The sequence below is a fragment of the Theobroma cacao genome, chromosome 2 (assembly GCF_000208745.1).
Source record: "Theobroma cacao cultivar B97-61/B2 chromosome 2, Criollo_cocoa_genome_V2, whole genome shotgun sequence".
Lineage (NCBI taxonomy): Eukaryota > Viridiplantae > Streptophyta > Magnoliopsida > Malvales > Malvaceae > Theobroma > Theobroma cacao.
In genome coordinates, this window is record NC_030851.1 from 2,107,910 (window position 1) to 2,129,933 (window position 22,024).

The 22,024-nt window shown below is 36.6% G+C and overlaps 3 protein-coding genes across 7 annotated transcripts; 1 reads left to right on the forward strand and 2 right to left on the reverse strand.

Moving 5' to 3' along the window:
• On the reverse strand, positions 153-1,995 carry LOC18607366 (mRNA turnover protein 4 homolog). The gene is made up of 8 exons (XM_007041497.2): positions 1,889-1,995; positions 1,634-1,799; positions 1,446-1,536; positions 1,272-1,330; positions 1,086-1,146; positions 882-972; positions 719-795; positions 153-594 (listed from the first exon to the last, which is right to left on the reverse strand). Exons 1-8 carry the CDS (start codon positions 1,914-1,916, stop codon positions 478-480), a joined length of 690 nt encoding a protein of 229 aa, XP_007041559.2. The 5' UTR covers positions 1,917-1,995; the 3' UTR covers positions 153-477.
• On the forward strand, positions 3,402-6,854 carry LOC18607367. 3 transcript variants are annotated; one of them, XM_007041500.2, is made up of 3 exons: positions 3,402-3,608; positions 4,033-4,100; positions 5,257-6,854. In XM_007041500.2, exon 3 carries the CDS (start codon positions 5,264-5,266, stop codon positions 6,350-6,352), a length of 1,089 nt encoding a protein of 362 aa, XP_007041562.2. In that variant the 5' UTR covers positions 3,402-3,608; positions 4,033-4,100; positions 5,257-5,263; the 3' UTR covers positions 6,353-6,854. The 3 variants fall into 3 exon arrangements, with proteins under 3 accessions (XP_007041562.2, XP_017971183.1, XP_017971184.1); XM_018115694.1 differs by having other exon boundaries at positions 3,408-3,608; positions 5,251-6,854; XM_018115695.1 differs by lacking the exon at positions 3,402-3,608 and adding an exon at positions 3,824-3,891.
• On the reverse strand, positions 7,435-22,024 carry LOC18607368 (separase). Of its 3 annotated transcripts, none has more exons than XM_018115692.1 (27): positions 21,323-22,024; positions 21,073-21,250; positions 20,887-20,994; positions 20,076-20,210; positions 19,488-19,960; positions 18,889-18,997; positions 18,612-18,737; positions 18,121-18,411; positions 17,929-18,045; positions 17,556-17,777; positions 17,317-17,427; positions 17,028-17,174; positions 16,543-16,911; positions 16,348-16,437; positions 15,054-15,326; positions 14,829-14,952; positions 13,944-14,726; positions 13,060-13,297; positions 12,315-12,417; positions 11,329-11,523; positions 10,247-10,302; positions 9,904-10,133; positions 9,544-9,802; positions 8,916-9,303; positions 8,433-8,672; positions 8,192-8,279; positions 7,435-8,093 (listed from the first exon to the last, which is right to left on the reverse strand). In XM_018115692.1, exons 1-27 carry the CDS (start codon positions 21,946-21,948, stop codon positions 7,564-7,566), a joined length of 6,609 nt encoding a protein of 2,202 aa, XP_017971181.1. In that variant the 5' UTR covers positions 21,949-22,024; the 3' UTR covers positions 7,435-7,563. The 3 variants fall into 3 exon arrangements, with proteins under 3 accessions (XP_017971181.1, XP_017971180.1, XP_017971182.1); XM_018115691.1 differs by having other exon boundaries at positions 21,073-21,259; XM_018115693.1 differs by lacking the exon at positions 13,944-14,726 and having other exon boundaries at positions 21,073-21,259.

A 22,024-nucleotide genomic window follows, 5' to 3' on the forward strand; every position in this document is an offset into this window, starting at 1 on the left:
CCATTAGAATTCGAGGAAAATTGAGTCCCAACGTCTCTTCTACATTTGATTTTGAGAATGAGAGCTTGAAAATGGCAACTACATCCATCAAGCAAAGCGAAGGAACAATATGGAAAGGGAGACCAGGGTTGGAGGGTTGAACAGAGAGGGTTATAAATTGCATGCAATTTTTGATATTCTGCAACTCAAATGTAGATTTAATACTACAAACAGAAGATTATACAGAGAAAAGCACATGATGCAAGAATAGAAAAATGACCAAAATTTAGTGCAGCAGCTTGCAGAATAACACCAGTCAATGAAACACAATCTAGTCAAGACTTCACCAGCCAGACATCCAGACAAAACTGAGAAACCGCCTACACCACTTCTGCTGCATTACTTTGTAATATTCAATGTTGTCCTCCACAACAATCGAGATGGATACCCATGACCTATAATTCGAATGATCCAACCCCTTTTAATGTGATCTTCTGTCTAGGCAGATTCAACATCCGATTCATCTAGTGCTTCTTTATAAAGTTCAAAGTCCTCGGGGCTCCATCTGCAGATCAAGTTTAGTCGGAAAGTGGCCATTTTGATCCCCAACAAGCGCTGCAAATAAGTAAAATGTCATCAACATTTCAGTTCCAACGGACAAACACCAAGGGACCAGAATGTTATTAATCCAATATTCCCTTGCTGACTAGGTAAATCAAGGTATAAAACATGAACGAACCAGTAGACGAGCTGACTCAGGTGACAAAGGCTTTCCCTCCTCGCAGACAACAAAGTCTGAAACAAGTTCTACAACACCTGTATACATGAATAAAATTAATATGTAAATTCGACCTTCATATAAACATATGTGGTGCGGAAAACAGAGGCAACAAATATTTTACCTTTGTTCAACCGAACAGGCAGTCCTTGCTTGCGCAAAAAGGGCTCCATCTCATGCGTGAACTGATCCAAAGGACCTTCTAAAAGTTCCACCTGGAAATGATAGAAGCACGTGGATATCCAGATGTTAAAAATCATAGATCCTAAGCTTTGCAGAAAGATAAAAAGATATGATGTAGAACTTGTAAGAGCTTGTCGTTCTCAACCTTTTCGGTTGCAATGCTTCCTGTCCTCGCAAAGTCAGTTTCTTCAAATTTATTAAATAAGCTGCAAACGAATGTTGGACGCAAACATAAATAACTAAACCGAAAACATAAACAAGTGAATCTGAACTTGAATTCTAACAGCCTAAACAGTTGTAATGCAAAAACTAAGATATCAAACATACTTACCTCTCCACTTCATCTCTCGGCATGTTGGTAAGAAAGAGTCCAGCATCCCCACGCAGAAGCTATAGAACAATTCAACAACAATGTTAGAAATTGCATAACAAGGAAACATAGCATAAGCTTTAAACATCAACCAAAAAACATAATTTATTCACAGCATACAGAAGAAAGCAATACCTTAGAAACTTTGTAAAGACCTGGTCTAATCTCATCAGAAGCAGAACGACCTAGTGCAACTTGCATCACTTTATTTGAACCAAGGAAAAATCTGAAGCAAAACCCACCAAATAAAATCAATAAAAATAAAGGAAAACGAATTACAGAAAAGTAAAAGGGTACCTTGAATTTCAAATTTTTGTTTTCACCTGCTGGTAGATTTGAGCTGCTCTCTAAACTCCTTGAGCTTAAGATTCCTCATGTTTTCAAAAGAGAAAACATAGATAGAATTGTAACTTTCCGCAGCTTCCCTTATTGCATTCACTATTGACTCTTTATGTTCCCTTCCCTTCTTCTTTGTCTTTGATAATGAAACTGCAGATATCATGGAAATTCAAACAATTTGAAAACTTCGTAACATAAACAAATATGAAGAAGACCCCGGGAGGAAGAAGAAGACAAACCTATCTTGTTACGCTTGGACTTTGGCATCTTCGACGATTACGACTGCCTGGAGAACGAAAAGGTGGCTGCCCTGCTCTGCTACTGCAACTCCTAAAAACCCTTTCAATGGCAATTAGGTTTTGAGCTTATATAGGGCGGTTTGCTTCTTGCTATGTTAATGTCCATTTCTGGTCCAATCCTTTTCTAACTATGGCGGATCGAACAGCCCAACACTTTAGCTGGCTTGGATACCTCTTTGTTATATATTGGGCCGGATTGGTGTCTCTTTCAATATAATTGGGCCGGATTTGCCCTAAATATATATATATTGAAAAACACATATTAAAAGCAGTTCTATCTCGATTTTTTTTCTTTACATTTCTCGTATATTGAAATTTTCAAAAACCGAATTAATTGAATTTTTATAAATCAAATCAATCAAAAGTAATGGGAATTAAATTATATCGATTTATTCGATGTTCAATTGATTCAGATTGAAAATTTCAAAAATCGAATTATTCAAATATTTTTGAAATTTTATAAAAATAGTAAATTAATTAAAATAAAAATCAAAATAACTAAAGTTAAATTATTTTAAAGATAAAAATAATCAAAGTAAAATTGTATTCATGAATCCATATTTCAACCAAAGACATATTTATTAGATGAATAAATATCCCTACTCAAGATATCCTAATATGAGATACGTGTAGCATGTCACAAGTCAAAATTTAAACTTAATTTGGTACGATTTTAAATTTTAAAAATAAAAATAAAATAATTTTATAAATTACGAACTCATATTCTCAATTAAAAAAATATATTTAATAAATAATGAAAGATACGTATTTTATATATTCTATACATATTCCATTAGGATTGGGACACAACACACTCTAAATATTGACTCTTTCATACACAATTTTAATATAAGAATCGAGAAAATTTAAATAAATTTTGGTATCATCTGTCAATAAATTTACATTTTTAACCTAAAAAGAATTAAATCCCCTAATTCTCTCCCATTTTTATTTCTCATTGACTCTGATTGGCTTTTAAGTTAGGCTATCAACGTGGAATTGGGAAGTAATTCTCAGCCATCATTGGAAGAAAAAAGAAAATGAAAAAATGAGAAAAATAAAAGGAGAGCAAGCAAGGCAGACAGCGCAGCATAAAGCTGAACTTTACTCAACCGTCATAGGCACGTGAGCCGTTAGCCTTTTTTCTATAGGACAGAGCATGAACCTCCGTCTGAGCTGGCGTGATATACACGTGACTCGTTGAGCCCGTTAAACCGGCGCGGGTCTTTTAACAACCTCTCTTCAATGCACGTAAACCGCCTCTGCTGCCAAACCACTAGGTGCGTGCCTTTCATATCACCTTGAAGCGCGTCTAACTAGTTCCTAACCCCAGCACCTCTTCTTTTAAATGGGAGCGTGAATTGCACTTCCTCTACTCCACGCGCCCCCCTTCTTCCCCAGTGAAAGAAGCCATTAATCGGATTCGTCGGGTTATTTTGCACTATTCTCTTTCGTCCGTCCTCTCTCTCTCTCTCTCTCTGAAACAAAGCTCTTGGCGCCTATCACTCCCTCTCTTTCCATCCCTCGGTTTCGTCGCCAATTCTTCGGATTTCGTGGCCGAAACCAAAACCCTAATTTCTCTTGCCATCTCTCCCAATTTCATTTTTTATATCTCTTTTAATTTCAAATATTCGCTCTTCATTTCCCCAACGTTTCCCTGGTACGTCCGTCGCTTTATCTTTACCTTTCCCTGTCGAATTTCCGTGTCTCGTTTATTTTATCTTACAGCTTTTGATTTTCTTCTCGAGAGAAGAAAAGAATATCGGAAGATTGATTTCCACTCTTTAAGCTTTGAGGAGACTTATTCCTTTTTTTTTTTTTAATTTTAATTTTATATTATTTTTTCTACTTTCTTTTTTGTCTTTTATTTTCAAAATTAAATATTGAATTGATAATTGTAGATCTTAGATGGATAAAGTCTGAAGTCCCATGTGGGTAAAATCGTAGGTTCATGTTCTGCTCTTATTATTTAATCAGCAAATTAACTGTATTATCGCGTGAATCTATTGCTAAAGCACGTTGTTTTGATTCTTTAAATCTGTCTATATAATTAAAGCTATTGACTTTGGATGTTTTGTTATCAGATGCATCTTGGTATCTTCAACTAACAACCCATTATCTCGATCTAGATTTCCACAACTTTTACATACAGGTGAGGGTTTTTTCAAGTTCATCCTTTTAAATTATCAATTATCACGTCATATTTGGGTCTGAAATGGGTTTTCTTTTTTTATTGATGTTTTCTTGGTTTTAGTTGTATGTTTGGTATGGTAGATGATCTAATTCGCTTGTATAATGAAGCATGGATTTGAATTGTATTAACGATAAGGGTACATGACTGGGTTTTTCATTACGTTTTCGGTTGAGGAAGCTTGAATTTCGTTTTGCAATTCAGGCGAGGACGGGGAGGTTTTTTTATTCTGATGGTGTATGAATAACTTGTGCGGTACTACACCCTTTTGGATTTAGTTTCTTAAATGAAAAGTTCTTACAAACATTTCAATGTTAGAATATGGCATATCAGTGCAATAGAGAAGAGGATAAGGGCATTGTGAGATTAGAAGAGGACTAGTTGTTTTATCTTCTTTGAGTCATGCAGCATGAAGTTCTTAGTGGTAATAGTTGTGAAATATCCTAGTTTGTCTTTAATTATCAGTTTCTGTCATCAGTTTAGCAGCCTAAGTAGTTGCAAGTAAGGCAGCTTTTTGATTTGGACTAAGATGTGCACACCAGCTTCGATGTTAATTTAGATATGCTGTTTTACGAGTTTGGATATGTGAAAGCTTTCTTTTATGATTATCCGCGCTTTAGTTTTGGTAAAGATGGTGTGTTTGGTGAGCGAGAACAAGAGCCTGTGTTTGATCAAATGTGTGAGAGAGGCCACCAGGCGTCTGTTGCCTCAATAATCAAAGTATCTCACTGTTATTGAGGCATATTTGTTTCTTAAGGATTGCATCTATCTGTTATCAGCTCTTGGACTACTCTTAACACTTTAGATTTGAAATTAGAACGCTGTTGTAATAAGTTTGTTAGAGATCGACCTTACCATGAACATATATGATCCCTTCAGAATTCCTTGGATAATTTCCAACACTATTAAAACACTGGATGCTTAAATAAAAATTACTGAAGGATAGATGAAGTGGGTTACTTTCTTCCACCATAGATGGTTTGTTTATAGGCTTAAAGATACCATTATCTATAGGAAAATTTTAACAACACTGAGTAATTGATCTGTTTTTACCATAATATGTTGGATTCTTTAGTCATAAGATTTTCTGATTCGGCAATATTGTTTCAAGGTGTAGTTTGCAAATGGCGAAAGGTAGCAAAGGACGACGTAGAATTGCTTTCCGGCAATTAAGGCCAACCCCATACTCGTTGTCCTCTCGTCGTCAAGGGATCTCTGGGGACTTGTACCCCAAAAAATGTTCCAAAACTTTGGATAACAAAGATTGGGAAGATGCAACATGTTCTGTTTGCATGGAGTGCCCTCACAACGCTGTTCTTCTTCTATGTTCATCCTATGACAAGGGCTGCCGTCCCTACATGTGTGGAACTAGCTTCCGATACTCAAACTGCCTTGACCAGTACAAGAAGTTCTACACTAAAGTAGTCTCATCCAATCATGAAGAACCCTTGCATAGTTCTGTTGATAATCCAGTTCTGGCGCCAGGTTCTGGTTGGACTGTTGAAAAGTGTGAAGTAACAGAACTTGCATGTCCACTTTGCAGGGGTCAGGTGAAAGGATGGACTGTGGTGGAACCTGCAAGGGAATTTTTGAATGCTAAAAAGAGAAGCTGCATGCAGGATGATTGCCCCTTTGTTGGGACTTTTAAGGAACTAAGGAAACACATGAGAGCAGATCATCCATGTGCTCGGCCACGTGAAGTGGATCCTACTCTTGAACAGAAATGGAGAAGGCTTGAACGGGAGCGGGAGCGGGAGGATGTGATCAGCACAATAAGGTCAACAATGCCAGGGGCAATGGTTTTTGGTGATTATGTAATAGAAGGAAACCATCATGGTCTTGAAACAGATGAAGAGGATGGGCCTAATGCAGATGCTGCGGAAAGGAATGGAGGTTTTGAGGTAGGATTAGATAATAATTTTGTGAATTTCTTTCTTCTGCTGCATGCATTTGGGCCATCAGGGAATGACCTTGGTAGACGACCAAGGCAGCCTACTCATGCAGTAGATGAGAATGCTGTTGGTATTCGTCACACCTCTCCTGTTGGGGGTCTGGGTTTCTCTGATCAAGATGATGACAATTTTAGTAATGATGACGATGATGATGGTGGCAATATTTCATTGGTTAGCCGCCTCCGCCATCATGGCAGACTTCTTTTGGGACGTTCAGGTAGAAGACGGAGACGAAGAGAAGCCATGGGAGGTCAAATATAGATCAAAGTGATACCTAGAGAGGGGGGAAACAGGAAAGGTTACATATCTCCATAGCGTTAGGCAAAATTTAGGAAAACACATAAAAAGATTAGACTTTAAATTTGCACTGATTTACTTCTCATTCATTTTAGGGGGAATATCTTAATATCGAAAGGCTGCCTGGGAAAGTGGGTGGTGGAAAAGATGGCTGTTTTCCTTTGTTGTTGTGTACCTATTTGGATGTAATTCATAAATTCCTTTCCCTTTCCTCCTATCAGTTGAATTCATCTCGCTATGTAAACATGTAATTTCTTCAGTTAACTTCTGTTAATCATCCACTCCTGTGTATATAGACTTGTGTAGTGTAAAAGAGAAACCTCAGTTCTTTTCACAGGATGAGGATGCATAGAAACTATGCAGATTGAAAAGTCTTAATTTGCTAGAGAACCTTGATTGTATTTTAGGGGCTGGGAATTGAGTCCCGAAATGATTGAAACGTGCTATTGGTTGTTGGTTTTTTCTATGGGATTGCATTCATGTACAAAGTGCTTTTTGCGTGACTGGCTCTCACTCAAATTTTCTGAGTTACTGGTGTATTGATCTCAACTGATGCAATTGACAGTACATGCGTGGGAAGTTTTTCTTCGTGGTCCATGACTATTCAGAGTGATTCATTGAATAAATCAGGCAGAAAGTCATGCCAACTTACTACGTAACAAGTGGCCTGGGAAGTTGCAACGTGTGCCCAAGAAATGAGACGGTATAAAGCTGGATGGATGGCTGAGCTCAGCTTATCGTTGCACCCAGCAGCCATGAACATTTTTCAGTAACCTCACTCTTCAGGGTACTTATCCGGTTTTAACTTGGACTTGGCCCGTTCCAGAATGGATATTGTCTTTTAGTGCTTGTAGGCTTTGCCCTTCAAACCCCCAACAAAAGCAAAAAAAGGAGAAGAAAACCCTTCGCATAAGCACTGATACCCTTTAATCAGAGATCCGTATCTGGAAATTCCCATTGAGCAAGCTGAGAGGCTGAAGCTTACGCTTCTTCCCTTGTTTCTTTACCTGCGAGAGAGATCACAACAGCGATACAAAAGCCTAGCCTCCACGAAATATTGGTTAACTTCCTTCACAAATAATAGAATAAATGAAATGCCAGGGAGCAATGAGAAAAACCCCTTGTCCTATTTGCAAATTATACACAATGTTAGGAAACAGCACCGAGTTCGAGGTTTACGAATTTGGCGACAAATCTTTCTTTCTCCGTATGCCTGTGGGTACACCATAACAAACTGGCGATGCCCCGTTCAAGAAAGGGAGGGTGCAAGTTTCACGAGCCCGACCCACAAACGATCCGATCTTTGGTCTGTGGTCACATGTATTCTTCAATGAATCACCGTTACTAGTTTCGTCTATGTTGCTGCTTGCCACTTTCTTCCTGGAAGTTCCTTTACTACGCCCTCTTATTTTCATTGCCTCGAATTCTTTGACCAGTTGGTCGCACTGGGAGCAATCTGCGGGTTCCAGTCTTTCGCTCAACCAAGCACTAAGCACGGCCTTACCAAACCGGTCGATGTCTTTGTCTGTCACTTCCCACAAGTTGGCAATTGTAACGGGAGAACCTGCCCGTAGATAGGATAGTGAAATACCTCTTGGCATGTAGCATCCGTTTAGCACCAGAGAACCACTGCTGCAACCCATTAGCAAGGTAGCAGCACACTTGTCCAGTTCCTGAATCTCCTTTCTGGAAAGATACTGCTCTCCTGTATCACCAGAAGTAGACAAATGTATATCCAATTTGAACAAAAGAATGGCAGTGGGAGGAGTAACAGAGAACAGATGATAAGAGTAATTAGCATACCACTTCCATGGCCAAAATATAAGAAAAGGTCATGGCTTTTCAAGGCTGTAGCCAGTTCTTCAGCTGTCGGCACAGTGCCAGCCTTCCCCTATAATGGTTCATTAAGAAACAAATTGATACTTAACCTAACTATATATTATATATATATATATATATATATATATGATTGTATGTTTGTATGATAAATGCTGGCTTTTAGATTAATTCTAGCTTATAACCAGAAAAGAAACAGAAAAATTACCTCGAAGTTTTGATCCCTAAACCAGTTCTCAAATTCAGCTTGTGTGCTGCTGAGATCACCACTGGGATTTAACAAGTAAAATGCATCCAAGGGATCTATCAAAGGAAAAACAGCAGCATTCCTACCAACTTGCTCTTGATAATGCCAGCTTCTCTCGAGTGTCAAAGAGATACTGCCAACAGAAGGCATTCGATAAACCTCCTGCTGTCTTAGTATTGGTATACTTTCCCAAGGAAGCATCTGCACATAGTCCTTTTCTAGTCAGTTGTTACAATGAAAAAATAATTAAAAAGAAAGACTTTTGAAGGAGGATACTTGAAGGAACAAAAATAACTATTAAACCAAAAATATGTCAGCAAAAGCCAAGAAAAAAGCAATTACTGTCAAAGCACACAGATCTTCATCAAGGAAGATAAGGCATACGCTATCTTCATATGCCCCAAAATGAAAATATATACAATTAACCGGAGCAATTTCACCAACCTGGACATCATAGTCCAACACTAAAATTATTGGTTCCCTAGAGATGGTGTCCGCCAGATGAAGCTCATTCACTGCTTCATGGATTAGTTGAGAGGCCAACGCGGACACCTTATCAATGCCATTAGACCTGCAAATTTCTTCCCCAGGATGTTCAAGCCTGCCAATGTAGCATCCTTCCTTTAAACACTGCCACGAAAAACATGCTTCCTCAATATCATACTTCGCACCTCCAAGAACAAGTTTAAGGAAACTCTCATTTATGTCCATTTTGCATTTAGATTTCAGATCCCGCACTAGCTTCTTATGCACCATGTTCAAGCTTTTGCAGTCCAAGCAGTCCCCAAGAAGCACATGCCTCCAGGGACCCAGCCAGGAATCTTCCAAGTTACTGGAACAAAGGTCAAGAACATATTATTTAATACGTCACTTCTCAATTTCAACATGAGATGCAGCAAATTTGGTATGAACTTTGATTACTTCATTGATATGTATCAAAAAGGAGACATAAGTTGAAAAACCTATGAATGAAGTTTCATGAACACCTGTTGAGCAGTGGTGATCCAATCCCAAATCACATTAATTGAGCCAAAAATGAATTAACACATATTTAATGAGAGCGATTACCTACCTCAGCAGCTTACCAAGTTGCTGATCAACCTTCTTCCTAATCATCCACCACAAAGACCTGGTACTTTTGGTATCTTCAATAAGAAAGTTGGAAGTTGTTATAAAGTTCTCTTCCAATATCCCTTTAAAAGCTGGTGCCACATCATCAACCACAGTGGAACCCCAAGGACAATGCCACTTTTTACCCGAATTCATGTGCTGACGCAAGTTCTGACAAGCTCTTGCATTATCATCATCAGGAGCAGCGTCATCTGAAACTTCTGGTAAAGTTTTTGCAAAACTTTTTAGCATTCTACAAGTAGTTATGTGCATGAATATATTATTAATTTTCAATTATACATATTTGTATTAAAGAAAATACCTTCTAAAACTGAATCCAGGGGCAGAAGCAAGACAACAGGTTGATTATTAGAATTCAACCGTGACAACAGCATCCATGCATGAATGCAAGAAGGGTTAAGTAACAATTCTTGTAACAAACTAGTATAAGCATGTCCAAGCAAACTTATACAGATGATGGCAGTGCAAGGAAGGCACGCATAAAAGTCCATTACAAATTGTTCAAGATCTTTAACGGATTCAGGAGCAAGCCTGCAGCAGGAGAAAAAAACAAAGAATAAGAGTTCTTTTTTGTGTCTCTGTGTGTATTGTGGAGGGAGGAGTTAAGGAGAAACTATAACCCAAAAAGTTGTAGCAGAAGAAACCTTAACAAGGTGGATGTCTCTGTATGTAGGCAAGATGAACCAATTGCATGTGAGTCCTGAAAATCAAAAACTATCAACTCAAAAAGTGAAATAGCAGGTTCTTTAATACATTAAAGATCTGCTGCGTGAGATATAAACTGAAAATCCCAGTAATCAAGAAATAGTAAAATAGAACAAATACATAAAGAAAAGAGACAGAAAAAGCAAAACAAAAAGTGGTGTTGGCATGACTCCACAAGTTAGCACTCAGCCTTTGACCAAACAGGAATTCACTATAGTATAACTAATATTGCCAATATCATAGTTAAACATGAAGAAGGAATCTGTGCCACAAATTCAGAATGACTCTCTTGTGCGCAAGATATTCCCCGAGAATAGACAGTAGCAGAATGCAATTCAACTATACCATTTATGTCAAATAGCTTGAAATTCTGACACAATTTTAGGAACAAGAAGCATTTCAGCTGAGATAAAAAGTTCACCAAAGCTTCCAAACTTTGAATTTTACAAAAAATGTACTTCAGATAGGAGAATTATATCAAGTATAAAAGGCCTCTTGATTGATCTTCCCATCAACATAGCGCCATGAGATGTATAAACCTTTGGTATGAATAAAGCTTCAAAAGACAGACATTTTTCCACACACATTGAACATGTTAGATTCCCAGTAGGATAATGGAAAAAAGAATTGAGCACAGACAATAGAACAGTACAAAATTTTATTGAGCAGTTCTCCAGGCAAAAGCCCACATCCCAGCTTACCTAACAGGGCCACACCCTAACGAAGTATCAAAACCAGTTTTGTGTATGTGTAATATGTGCAGATATCCAATTATAAGAAACAACCATGTTCTGAAACCAAACAGAATCATGATTAAATCTTAAATGACCAAAAGGCTTCAAGGTCTTTTCAAATGAACATAAAGTAATCAGCATGAAAGAATTAATGCCAACATAAAGAACTGCTGAGCTCATATAAAGCAAACAGCCAGATACTAACACTTTAGCCAACAACTTGTCATACTTTTTTATCTTGAAAATGCAACCAAGGAACAGATAAGATGGTAAGTGTGGAGACCTACCCTGGAATCTACAAAGCATTGAGCGTTGGGTCTCCCACAAGTATTTGGAAAGAATTGGTAGTTAAGATGAGTACCAAGTGAAGCTTGATGAAAATATGAAGCCCAATGACTTTCAGAGAGTGCTTTGCAAGATGGCAAAGAGAAGAGCTCAGTAGTGGCAGAAAGCAGATATATTGCAGAAAGCAATCTGGAAACCTGTGTATTAATGTTAAAAATCAAGATTCAACTGCCAAGACATGAGAGAAAAAGCAATAGAAAGGACAAACAGCTACAGAAGTTAAAAAAAAAAAGGGATTTTGTTGGAAGCAACTTGCATATGCAATAAGTGGAAATTATAAAGAAAACTCCCTGACAAATCCATAAGGATTCACATTCAAATTTCACTGGTAAATTACAAATTAGCACTAGCATTCAATACAATCAAGTAGGTACAGTAGGTGTTAGAAAATTTGTAAATCATTTCTAACAGTTCTGATGCAAAACTTCAATATTGACTTAAGTGAACTTGAACTAGAGAGATTTCATATAGATTTTGGATGAAAAAGACTTTTAGAAGAAAAAACCAGTTTTAAGAATCTAGTTTAGGGTGGAAGTTATTTGGTCCTATGTCTTATCATAGATCATAAAATTAGGAAAAAATGATTCAATTAGGGGCAAAAAGAATAAATAAATTTCAAAAAGGTTTTGCACTACTAGTAAATTAGTTGTCATAAGAACAGGGAAGATATCTGCTCAAATATAAACATACTCATGAAAAGATCAATTAAACAGAGAAAAAAATTTCAGAAAGTCTGAAACAAAAGATCAATTTCTTAGAGTCACCAGACAACATATTCTTCAAGGATAGCAAACATTAGACCAAGTGTGCCACCATCAGATTTTTACATCAAGCCAAACTTGTACAGTTAAAGTAAAAAGTTATACCTATACTATATTAAACATATGCAAGCATGAAGAAAAGGTCAGAATAATAACAAAAATTCAACCTTTTGAAAAAGTACAGGAACCTCACGGCAGAGTACAAAGGCTAGCTTGAGCCAGTGAACCGTTTTTGATAACTGAACATTGGACAGATCACAGCATACAGCCCTGTTCAACAATAAAACCAAGGGAAAAACAATAAGTACTTAATACAAAATATACACTCATAACAAGCAGATATTAGTAATTTGCAATTATATTAGAGTACTCATTCATTCTAAATACATGTGAACCTAAAAACATGCATAAATACAAACATGGATGTATGTAAATATCCTGCAAATTAACAGAGGCTATTGCAAGTAATATATCATTAGGGCATAAAAGATTCATGCAGCAGACCACATTTACATCCAATCAAGACCTGGCCTAGAAGAACGAATTATTAGTGACATTCAAATAATAATACAATTCTCCTTTTCTAATATTGTCATTGAGTTTTGAGACTGTAATATAATAAAACTCCTGCTAATCCAAAAGAATTTAGGAGGGAAAATTGCAAGAATTTTTTCTTAAAAAAAAAAACAGAATGGCAAGCAGATATGAAACTTCACCTCAAGAAAAACTAAAATTACTTTCTTCCGGCCTTTTAAATCAATTGGGACATAGCTCATCAGCCAATATATTAATTCACAATAAAACATGATTTAGGGTAACAGTGATAAGAAAATAAAGCATGTAAACTTCCTTAAAGCACAACTATTAATTGCACCTGTATACAAGTAATTGACACAGTACAAGCACAAATACCTGGTATCTTTAGAATGGATATTCTTCACAGTTATCCAACCTATGCTGTATAGGATTGCTGCACGTTCAACAGCAAAAACATCACCCAAGATCTCCCTCCCAATCAAATCAAGCAAGAAAGTATCATGAGCAGAGGAACAAGTCTGAGTAATTCTTTTTCTGCTGACTAGGACAGATATGCTTTGCCAAACAACTTTGTGCAATTCATGTGTTTGACCATGATATTCCAAGCATTTTCCTAATAATATGAAAAACAACAATTATAAGAAAATACAGAGTAAATGAAACTTCATACACAAATAAAACTAGAACTGAAAGTGAACTCCATGTACAATGGAGATCGCAATTAGTTGACAAGAAAGAAAAACATTTTCTTAGAGCACTAACCTTTACTCAGTCCCTATTTTTCTCTTCACAAATTATTCCCTACTCTGTTTATTTAAGGAGATGTCTACAAAAATTGTTAGCATGATTATTTTTCCTTTCCTTTCCTTGTCACCAAAGCAGGGCCCAGAGAACAACCGCACGACAGTTATAAACTGTAAATGGCAGCATGTCATAAAGAACAAAAAGGCAATAACACAGTTTCTGTCCTACAAAAGCAAAGTCTTGGGATAGATGACTGGGATATGATCCCGTCATTCAGCATTTTTCCTAGAAGAGCATAGCATGTTCATTAAAGCTCACTTGACTTAGAATAATCAAAGTAATTTTCTTTTTTCTACTTTCACTTAGACAAGGTTTAATATCACATTTTGCATTTATTAATAAGATTTTTTTTTTAACCAAAAGGACACACCTACACCAACTAACTGGCATTTACATGTTGGCATGTATGTATGCTGGCATGCAAAATCAAATAATATCAAGTAACCGCACCATACCTATGCCAGTAAGTACCCTCACCAAAAGTTTCCTGTGGGCATACTCCCATTTCATATTTATGAAGTAGTTCAGTAACCCTGATTTCATAATCTCGGTAGGAAGGCACTGCCAACACTTAGTTCTCTTACAAATGCAGGCAGTTTCATTCCTTAATTCATCCCTACAACTTCCTTTTTCAAAGAGTGACTCCTTTTCTGAACAAGTGTCACAGAGTTTGGACACAACATTGCCATTTGAATGTTTTGCAAGCCCAACTTGTGCTTCACCGGTACTGTTTAAGCTCTGGTTTTGAGAAGATCGAAATCTAGAACGAGTTACCCTTGAACTTTGTTCAGGTATCACATATTGCTCCTTCAGCACAGATTTTGATACGTTCTTAGTTTTCCTACTCTTTCTGGCACCTACTGCCTCTGGCTGATTTGCAGGATGATTGGCAGCATTGCCAGCAACATCTTCACTATTTATGGTAGTTGTTTTGATTGTTATATTCTCATCATTTTCTTCATCAGAACTGATTCTCTTCCACTCAGAATGATTCAGTTTCTCAAGGGCTGATTTGTACAGAAATTCAGCATGAGATAATCTCTCTTTTGAATTATTTATGATAGTACTATCAAAAAGATTACAGAACAAATCACCGAGTTGTTGGTCGAGATTAATTTCCAGCATCAATCTGCATTTTATGCAGGAATAATAGCTGCTGCTGCCTACCAGAATTTGTTTAGCACTTTGCAGTTCCTTCTCTGCGAAATGCCAGAGTTGTTTCTTACGATATAATTTCCCTAATATAATCGAAAGGTAAACTGTAAGCTAACCACCATTGCAACTGTAAGAATGAACAATTAACAATGAGACACAAACAAGAGGGACTATGATTTTCATACCCAAGACAGAAGAAAAAGTAGCTTCAAATAGTGGTAAGCTCTGTGAACACGAGATAGATTTTCCCCATACTAAAAACGTTTCAGCCTCAACTCCATTTCCAGTCATTTCATTAATATATCCAACCTGGACACAGTAAGTTGATCAAATAAAATACCAAGATTCATAAATCAAAGGAAAGAATAGGGTAGGACTGAATCAGACATTGTAAGAGATAAAATTCTAACCTGTAGAATGCTTTCAAGATAACATTGAAGTACATTCCACGGACTAAGATAACAGCCACAGAGGTCCCATGAACTACTGTCAAAAGACCAAAGTTCACTAGCTACTGTTCTCTGCACTTGAAGATCCTTTGGACCATTTATAACTTTCAGGGCAATTTCACCAATGTCACCAGTTTCATTGCATTTTTCAACCTGCTCCTCAATGGAGAAAGCAAATTTTCTTTTAAAGAGTTGACTTCGCAATTGAAAGGCTTCTTTTGCATATGAAAGACCCTAGGAGAAAAAATGCCAATTAGAGAAGAAAATAATAAGTAACAACATGAAATGAGATGCATAAATACATATATTGATATAAAAAACGAAAACAAATTTTCAAATAAATAATCCAACATGAAAAGGGCAGCCTCCAAGAAAACAAAAAAGTTTTGTTAGTAATCGATTTGAGTAATTTCTAGCAACTATATCACCTACAAAAGCTTATATCCAAAGAGATGATAATGCTAAGTCGACAATTCAAGATCTTTCTTCAACTATGGTTCTTTCTACTTCTAACTGGAAAATGGAATTGAAAGAGAACAGTAGCAAAAAAAAAGCTGCATATTAGGGAATAGATGTTAGCAAAACAAGTCTCATTTTTAAGAAATTTTGAAATACTGAAAAAAATAAGCATCTGTATGTGAAAAATACTATGAATTGCAAGTCTCAAATAAATTGGGAAATGGTTCAAGTTTGTAATCAGCTGGTGTAGAATGAAAAAACATTTGATAAAACAAAAGGCATGTGACTAAATAGCTGCAATATGAGGGGAGCCTGTTTTGCAAATATTAAAATTACAAGAGAAAGACAACAATGAAACAACATAAACAGCCATCTGTCAGCGTGCATATTGACATCTATAACATTTAGAACAAAACCTGTATCTTCTGCTTTCCAAACAAAACAAGCTTATATCATTACCATACAAACCATTGTAAACCTTTTTCAGACAGTTACTGAACAACATAAACGAAATTTGATTAAAAGGTGTAAAAGATAGTGAACTGCAGTAACCATTAGATAACCAAGAAACAGAATAGTGTAAGTGTTCAATGAGGAAACAGCTCCCTTTAAAAGTGTATGTGTAATTTTTAGACATCCATAATTTACTTCACTGCAGATTCGTACATTTTTAATTGCAAAGATTAAAATCCTCATTTTAATTTGACATATGGAATTCATAAAAATATTCCAGAATAAAGAAAAATTCTAAGAGAAGAAAAAATGATGCTAGATCATTCAAAATTTTGAACTCAACCTCAAATAATTGTCCACTGGAAACGCATCTTTCACACAAATCATAGTAGAGGTACCCCGCAAGGAAGAGAGAATGACTGCGTACAGGATCCTATATGGAGAGCAACAGGCAAATCACTGACCATTTTAGTCAAGGGCATAAAAAATTCAATAAACAAAAAACTGTAACAGTTACTTAAGAGCTGACAGGACTTACACTAGAAATGAGTTCAGAGACAATCTGTTTTACATTGTTAACTGGGACAGCTGACTTGAAATCTCTTTCATGAGTTTTAAAGCGATGGGTGAAAGTGTTAAAGAAACATATGAGGTTCTGTTGGAATCCAAGAAGTCCAGGTTGGGACCCACTTAGACAACCTATCCAGAAATCAATGGATTTGGAAGTTTCACCACAATGCTCTGATAAGGTTGCAATAAATGCCTCATTTACTGGAGAAACACAAAGTGCATGACTAAGCCTCCTACATTCCCAAAGGTTTGCAAGGCATTTCCCAATTTGCATATTGTTCTGCTTGTATAATCTAATTATCAGTTGATGTATGTTACTGTGCAATTTTGTCCAACCCTGCAGATAAAAAGGTAAGAAAGCAACATCATAGGTAAACTTAGATGATATTCAGAACTCTAGGCAGATGGACTTTCAACTGTAACAGACAATGCCAATCATATCAATACGCAGACCTTCACTGATAGCAAATCAAGTATATTATATAGCAGTGGCAGTGTGTTTCCAGACACCATTTTGAACTCATCATCCATGGAGCAAGAATCAGGAACGAATATGCTCAACCACATATCTAAGGCAGCACAGATATCTTGATAAACTTGCTGTTCATGACGAAAACAAAATATGAGCATTCAGTAACAATTGAAATCCATTGCCAATCTTGACAAAAACGTATTAATAAAACCTAAAGAACCACTACGCACTAATTAGTCAAATCTGGAGACTATTTAGATGCACCAATACCTCCGAGTTTGGTTCAGCTTCCTGGGTACATAGTGCACGTAAGCAATAAGCAGCAGCTAATTGATGGCAGGCTGTAGTTCCCAGGATAGGTGTTTCACCATAGAAGTTTTTCTATTAGATAATATTTCAGGTTAGTCATGAATTCAACTCTGAAAAGAAGCCACAGAATCACAACAAAGGGTCATATCAACAAGGAAGAAAAATAAACAAGTGAGCCCATATGGAACTCATCAACTTACCATAATAGATATAGCTTCAGACAAGCACAAAATACAGTTCTTCAAAGCTTCAATCCCATTAATCCTTAGTGCTCTTCCCTTTCTAATTAAAATTCTTGCTTTCCATAAGGGACTATTTTCTGTGGCATAAACATCTTGCATAAGCAAATCAATAACTTTATTTTGCATTCTCTGACAAAAATCTGGGTACCCATGATTCAATTCCTGATATGCAAGAAGCTCCTGAAAAAATTTTAAGAAAGAAAGTTGGAAGAAACATCCATTAGTCATAAGCATGTAGAACCAAAAATATCTAGAAACAAGTGAAAGGGCCATTTTAAATAAATTAAAAAAAGAAAGTTAGAAAACAAAAACAAATAAAAAATGGCTGAACCTGCTCTAAAATTATGCCAATTGTCCTCTTTGACACTTTTGTAGAAGACAACAGCATACAACATAAGGTTGGAGCACTATCCTCTACATCCACATTTTTATGAAGTTTACACTGAATCTGAAATCAAGGAACAATCAGCCATCAGTAACAGCCAATATGCTGTGAAAACAGGCCCAGATTTAAAGATGATACCTTAACCCATTGTTTTATCAAAGGAATAGGACCTGGCAACTGTCTGAACAAATTTTCAGCCAAAGACCAGTTCTCAAGGCTCTCCACAATAATTCTTTTCACCTTAAGATTGCCGCATACATGGAGAACTTCCAAAAGAAAAGCACTTCTAGTGCATGCGTCAGTTATCAAACCTCTAATAGCATCTTCTGACAGATTATCATCAAAACCCTTCTTATGAGTAAACATCTCACAGAGACGTTGAATATTCGTCCATGATGCTCTATAAGACAGTTTTAAAGCCTTCAAAGCCTGCAAAGATGGATTGATAACTTATGTGAACTGAGGTTAAATGCAAAGGAATCAAACTAAACAAGAATGCTTACAAACAAGAAAATGTACATCCATACATGCTATAAACATGCATAAAAAGCTTCAATCATAAAATAATGAAAAAAGAAACTCATGCAGTGAGTAAAAACTAATAAGAGTGACCAACCATGCAAAAATACCTCTTTCATTTGCTTACTTCTGTACATAAGTACACCAATATTATGCAGAGAGACAAAGAGATATTTAAGTCCCTGAGATTGAATCCATCCACTGCCAATGATTTGCTTGATTAAACACACACTCTTCTGAAATATAGAAGGGAAAGCCAATCAGTAACAGTGAAAGTTGATAGACATTATCTAATTCAAAAATTAGTCAATAAGTTAACAATGCATCACCAAGTGGTAAAAGTATTTCTTTTTTCCATTTGAATTCTTCATAATAAGTGTGACTGACCTGCATTTTAAGCTTTGTGCCAATGGAAAGAATGAACCCAGCTGCAATCACACTAGCTACCAACACTTCATCATCATCAAATTCTTCTCTCTCTGATTCAGATGTACAGCTGCATGGGTAAGTAAGAAAATTCAGAGAACCCTTACATGCATAGCAAATTTATGTACATAATTATGCCCCAAATATTTTGCAAAATATGCTAAAATATTTCTATTGCCCCAAATATTTTGCAAAATATGCTAAAATATTTCTATTACCATTTACCACATACTCAGTATCATCCATAACTTGGGTCAGATACCAAACTCAATGTTATTTAGTAACGATATATCAATAATCGATGTACTATACTTTATAACAATGACAACCAAAAAAAAAAAGTAATTAATTCCTTAACTTTGCATAATAACAATCCAATAGATTACTATACTCAGGAGGGACGAACAAAAATGTCACCTTTAGAAGGCAAAAAATGATGTCATTTTTGTCAATTAGATACCAACAAAACATTAATTCTCCTTTGACTTCTGTTTCACCATAGTCATTGTAATCACATACAAAAATGAAAATTAATCCATCAAAAACATAAATAAGCTTACCGTTTAAGAGAAAAGAAACTATCACAGAACTGATAAAATGCGTCCTGGATAGTGTAAAGCTTGCTAGAATCTGTTAAAGCTTCGATTTCAGCAAGTATGCGCTTTTTCTCTGAATTCACTAGTTCAGCAAGTGGCTGACACAAGAATTTCTGTGTATTATAGTACATTACTATACAAGCCTTTCTGTCCTTGCAAGTCATAGAACACTGACCCTTGGACCCAGGTTGCAAATGCATTTGATTAACAGAATTCTTATATTCAATATCAGATGAAATGCAAGTCTCTTTTTCACCAATGTTAAAGTAATGTCTGAGCGAACCAAGTAAAGCAGACAAATTGTGCAGCTTATCCCTTTCAATAAACAAAACTTCAATAGCAGAATTGTCTTCTGCACCTTTGGAGGTGGTGAAATCATCAGTGAATTCAAGCCCAGTTGCATAAAGCCTCAGTATCAGATCAACAGGGGTTGTAGCCTGGGAAATTCTACCAAATTTAAGATTAAAACTCAGGGTATCTTATCCAAGTAAACTAAATTGGTGCATTGGTACATATCCGTGCCACAAGGAGCAAGCAGTGCAAGCAATATACCTGATGAAAATCACCGGCCATGTTGTTTAAATTTCTTGCAAGAGTACTACAAAAAATTGTACCGGCAGCTCGACACTTATTGGCACAATAATCAGCAAGTTCAACAAACTCTATTGCACCATTATCCATTTCAACCTGCCAAAAACTATGTTCATCAATAATGTTATCACTCTGTCAAGATAAACATTAGTTATAACGCCCTAAGATATTCAAAAACTTTATTTAGTAAAACATTAAATAAAAGGTTCAGAACAAGTGAATAATGCAAAATGAATTGCAAAACAACTGGAAAGAAATCAGGAAAGATGTGTTGAAGATCTCAAATTAAGCAGCAACTGAATTTTTTTCTAGGCGAAGGTTGGTTAGTTATAACCAAATAAAAGAATAATGATACACATAACAAACAGAATGACACCATCAGACATGGCACCTTAAGTCTTCAAATAATGGTTCAAAACCAAGAAATAGATTCCAACTTACAAGGAGCTGCAAGTGCTTACTTGGGAAAGATCCAAAAGGACAGCAGGAATGCAGGTGTCTGCATCCCTAATGAGAAAAAGATTCACAAAGTTACCAACTAAATGCCAGTATCCATGCAAATACAGGACACAATAAGTAAATAATGACACTTATTCTTTTCCAATTAACACCAAACACAAACAGCATTGGTGTTGGGAAATTTGTTGGTAGCATGAATTTAGAGTTGAAACTCGCAAACTAAAAATCTTAGAATGAATGAAGCTAAATTATTGATTGAACCTACTCCTCAACCATTAAAACCTTAACTAATATGCAACTTTGTTAATCTTACCTTGCATTCACGGGAAATGGAGGCCAACACAAACGTTACTAAGTCAATACGAACTGAGCTCTCGCTCCCCTCTAGCGAGAACAAAGAGGAACATATTCTGCGGGCAAACTGCAAATGTAAGAATTAGTAAGAAAATTAAACACATAAACCCAATATGTTTAACCAAATATTAAATAACAACCCTACCTTATAAACTTGATCTTTCGTTGTCGACCTTGAATACTCAGCCAAACATTCTACGTAGAACCGGCGAATCAAATCCTCGCCAAAATGATTCATCTCTTCAACTAAAAACCGACAGCATCTACCCAGAAAGGTAACGAGCACATTGTGCGATTTCTCAATGGCAACGGATTCTAATTCCCTGAAAAGGCTAAAAAAATAGATAAGCAAATCATTTGTGTGAATATTTATGTAAAATCAAGAAATTTAATACCTGCACCAAGGCCTAACTTCCTCCAACAAAGCAAGAACTCTTTCATATTTCCCACAATCTTTACTCTGTCCCATAGCCACATTTTTCACAACGGAAGCCACCGCCTCTACTACAACAGATCCAAACTTCGAATCACCGCCACCAACATCTATACTCGGCACGAATTTCCCTTCTGAATCGGCTTCTCCTCTAAGCCTCTCCAAAACCCTAAACGACTCACTCTCTCCCTCTTCGTATCGACCCCAGGCTTGTAAACAGTAAACGAGTTTCAACCGCTGGATCTGAACCATGTGGGGACCGCCGGCTAACTGCGAAGAGATGAAATCGAGACAAGTTAAGCATTGTCGGTAAGTATCATAAAAAGGAGAAAGAATGTCTCGTTGTTGTTGGCTAGGGTTCTGTATGTAGAGACGGTTGTAGATGATTGGGAAAGATTTGGAAAGGAAGGACAAGAACTGCTTGGCGAGGGATCGGACGGTGGTTTGGTCGGCTTTCTTGGAGGTTTTCTTGGAATTTGCGAGGGTGGAGACGGGGCGGAGGTAGTCGGAGACGATAGAATGGAGGCGTTGGGAGTCATCGGAGGTTTGAAGGTCGGAGAGGAGAGAGGATTCGGTTGGAGGAGGCATTGAGGAAGACGTTGAAAAGGAAAAATTCGAGAAAGGATGAAATGTGTCGGGGACGGAGCCTAAAGCAAAAAGAAAA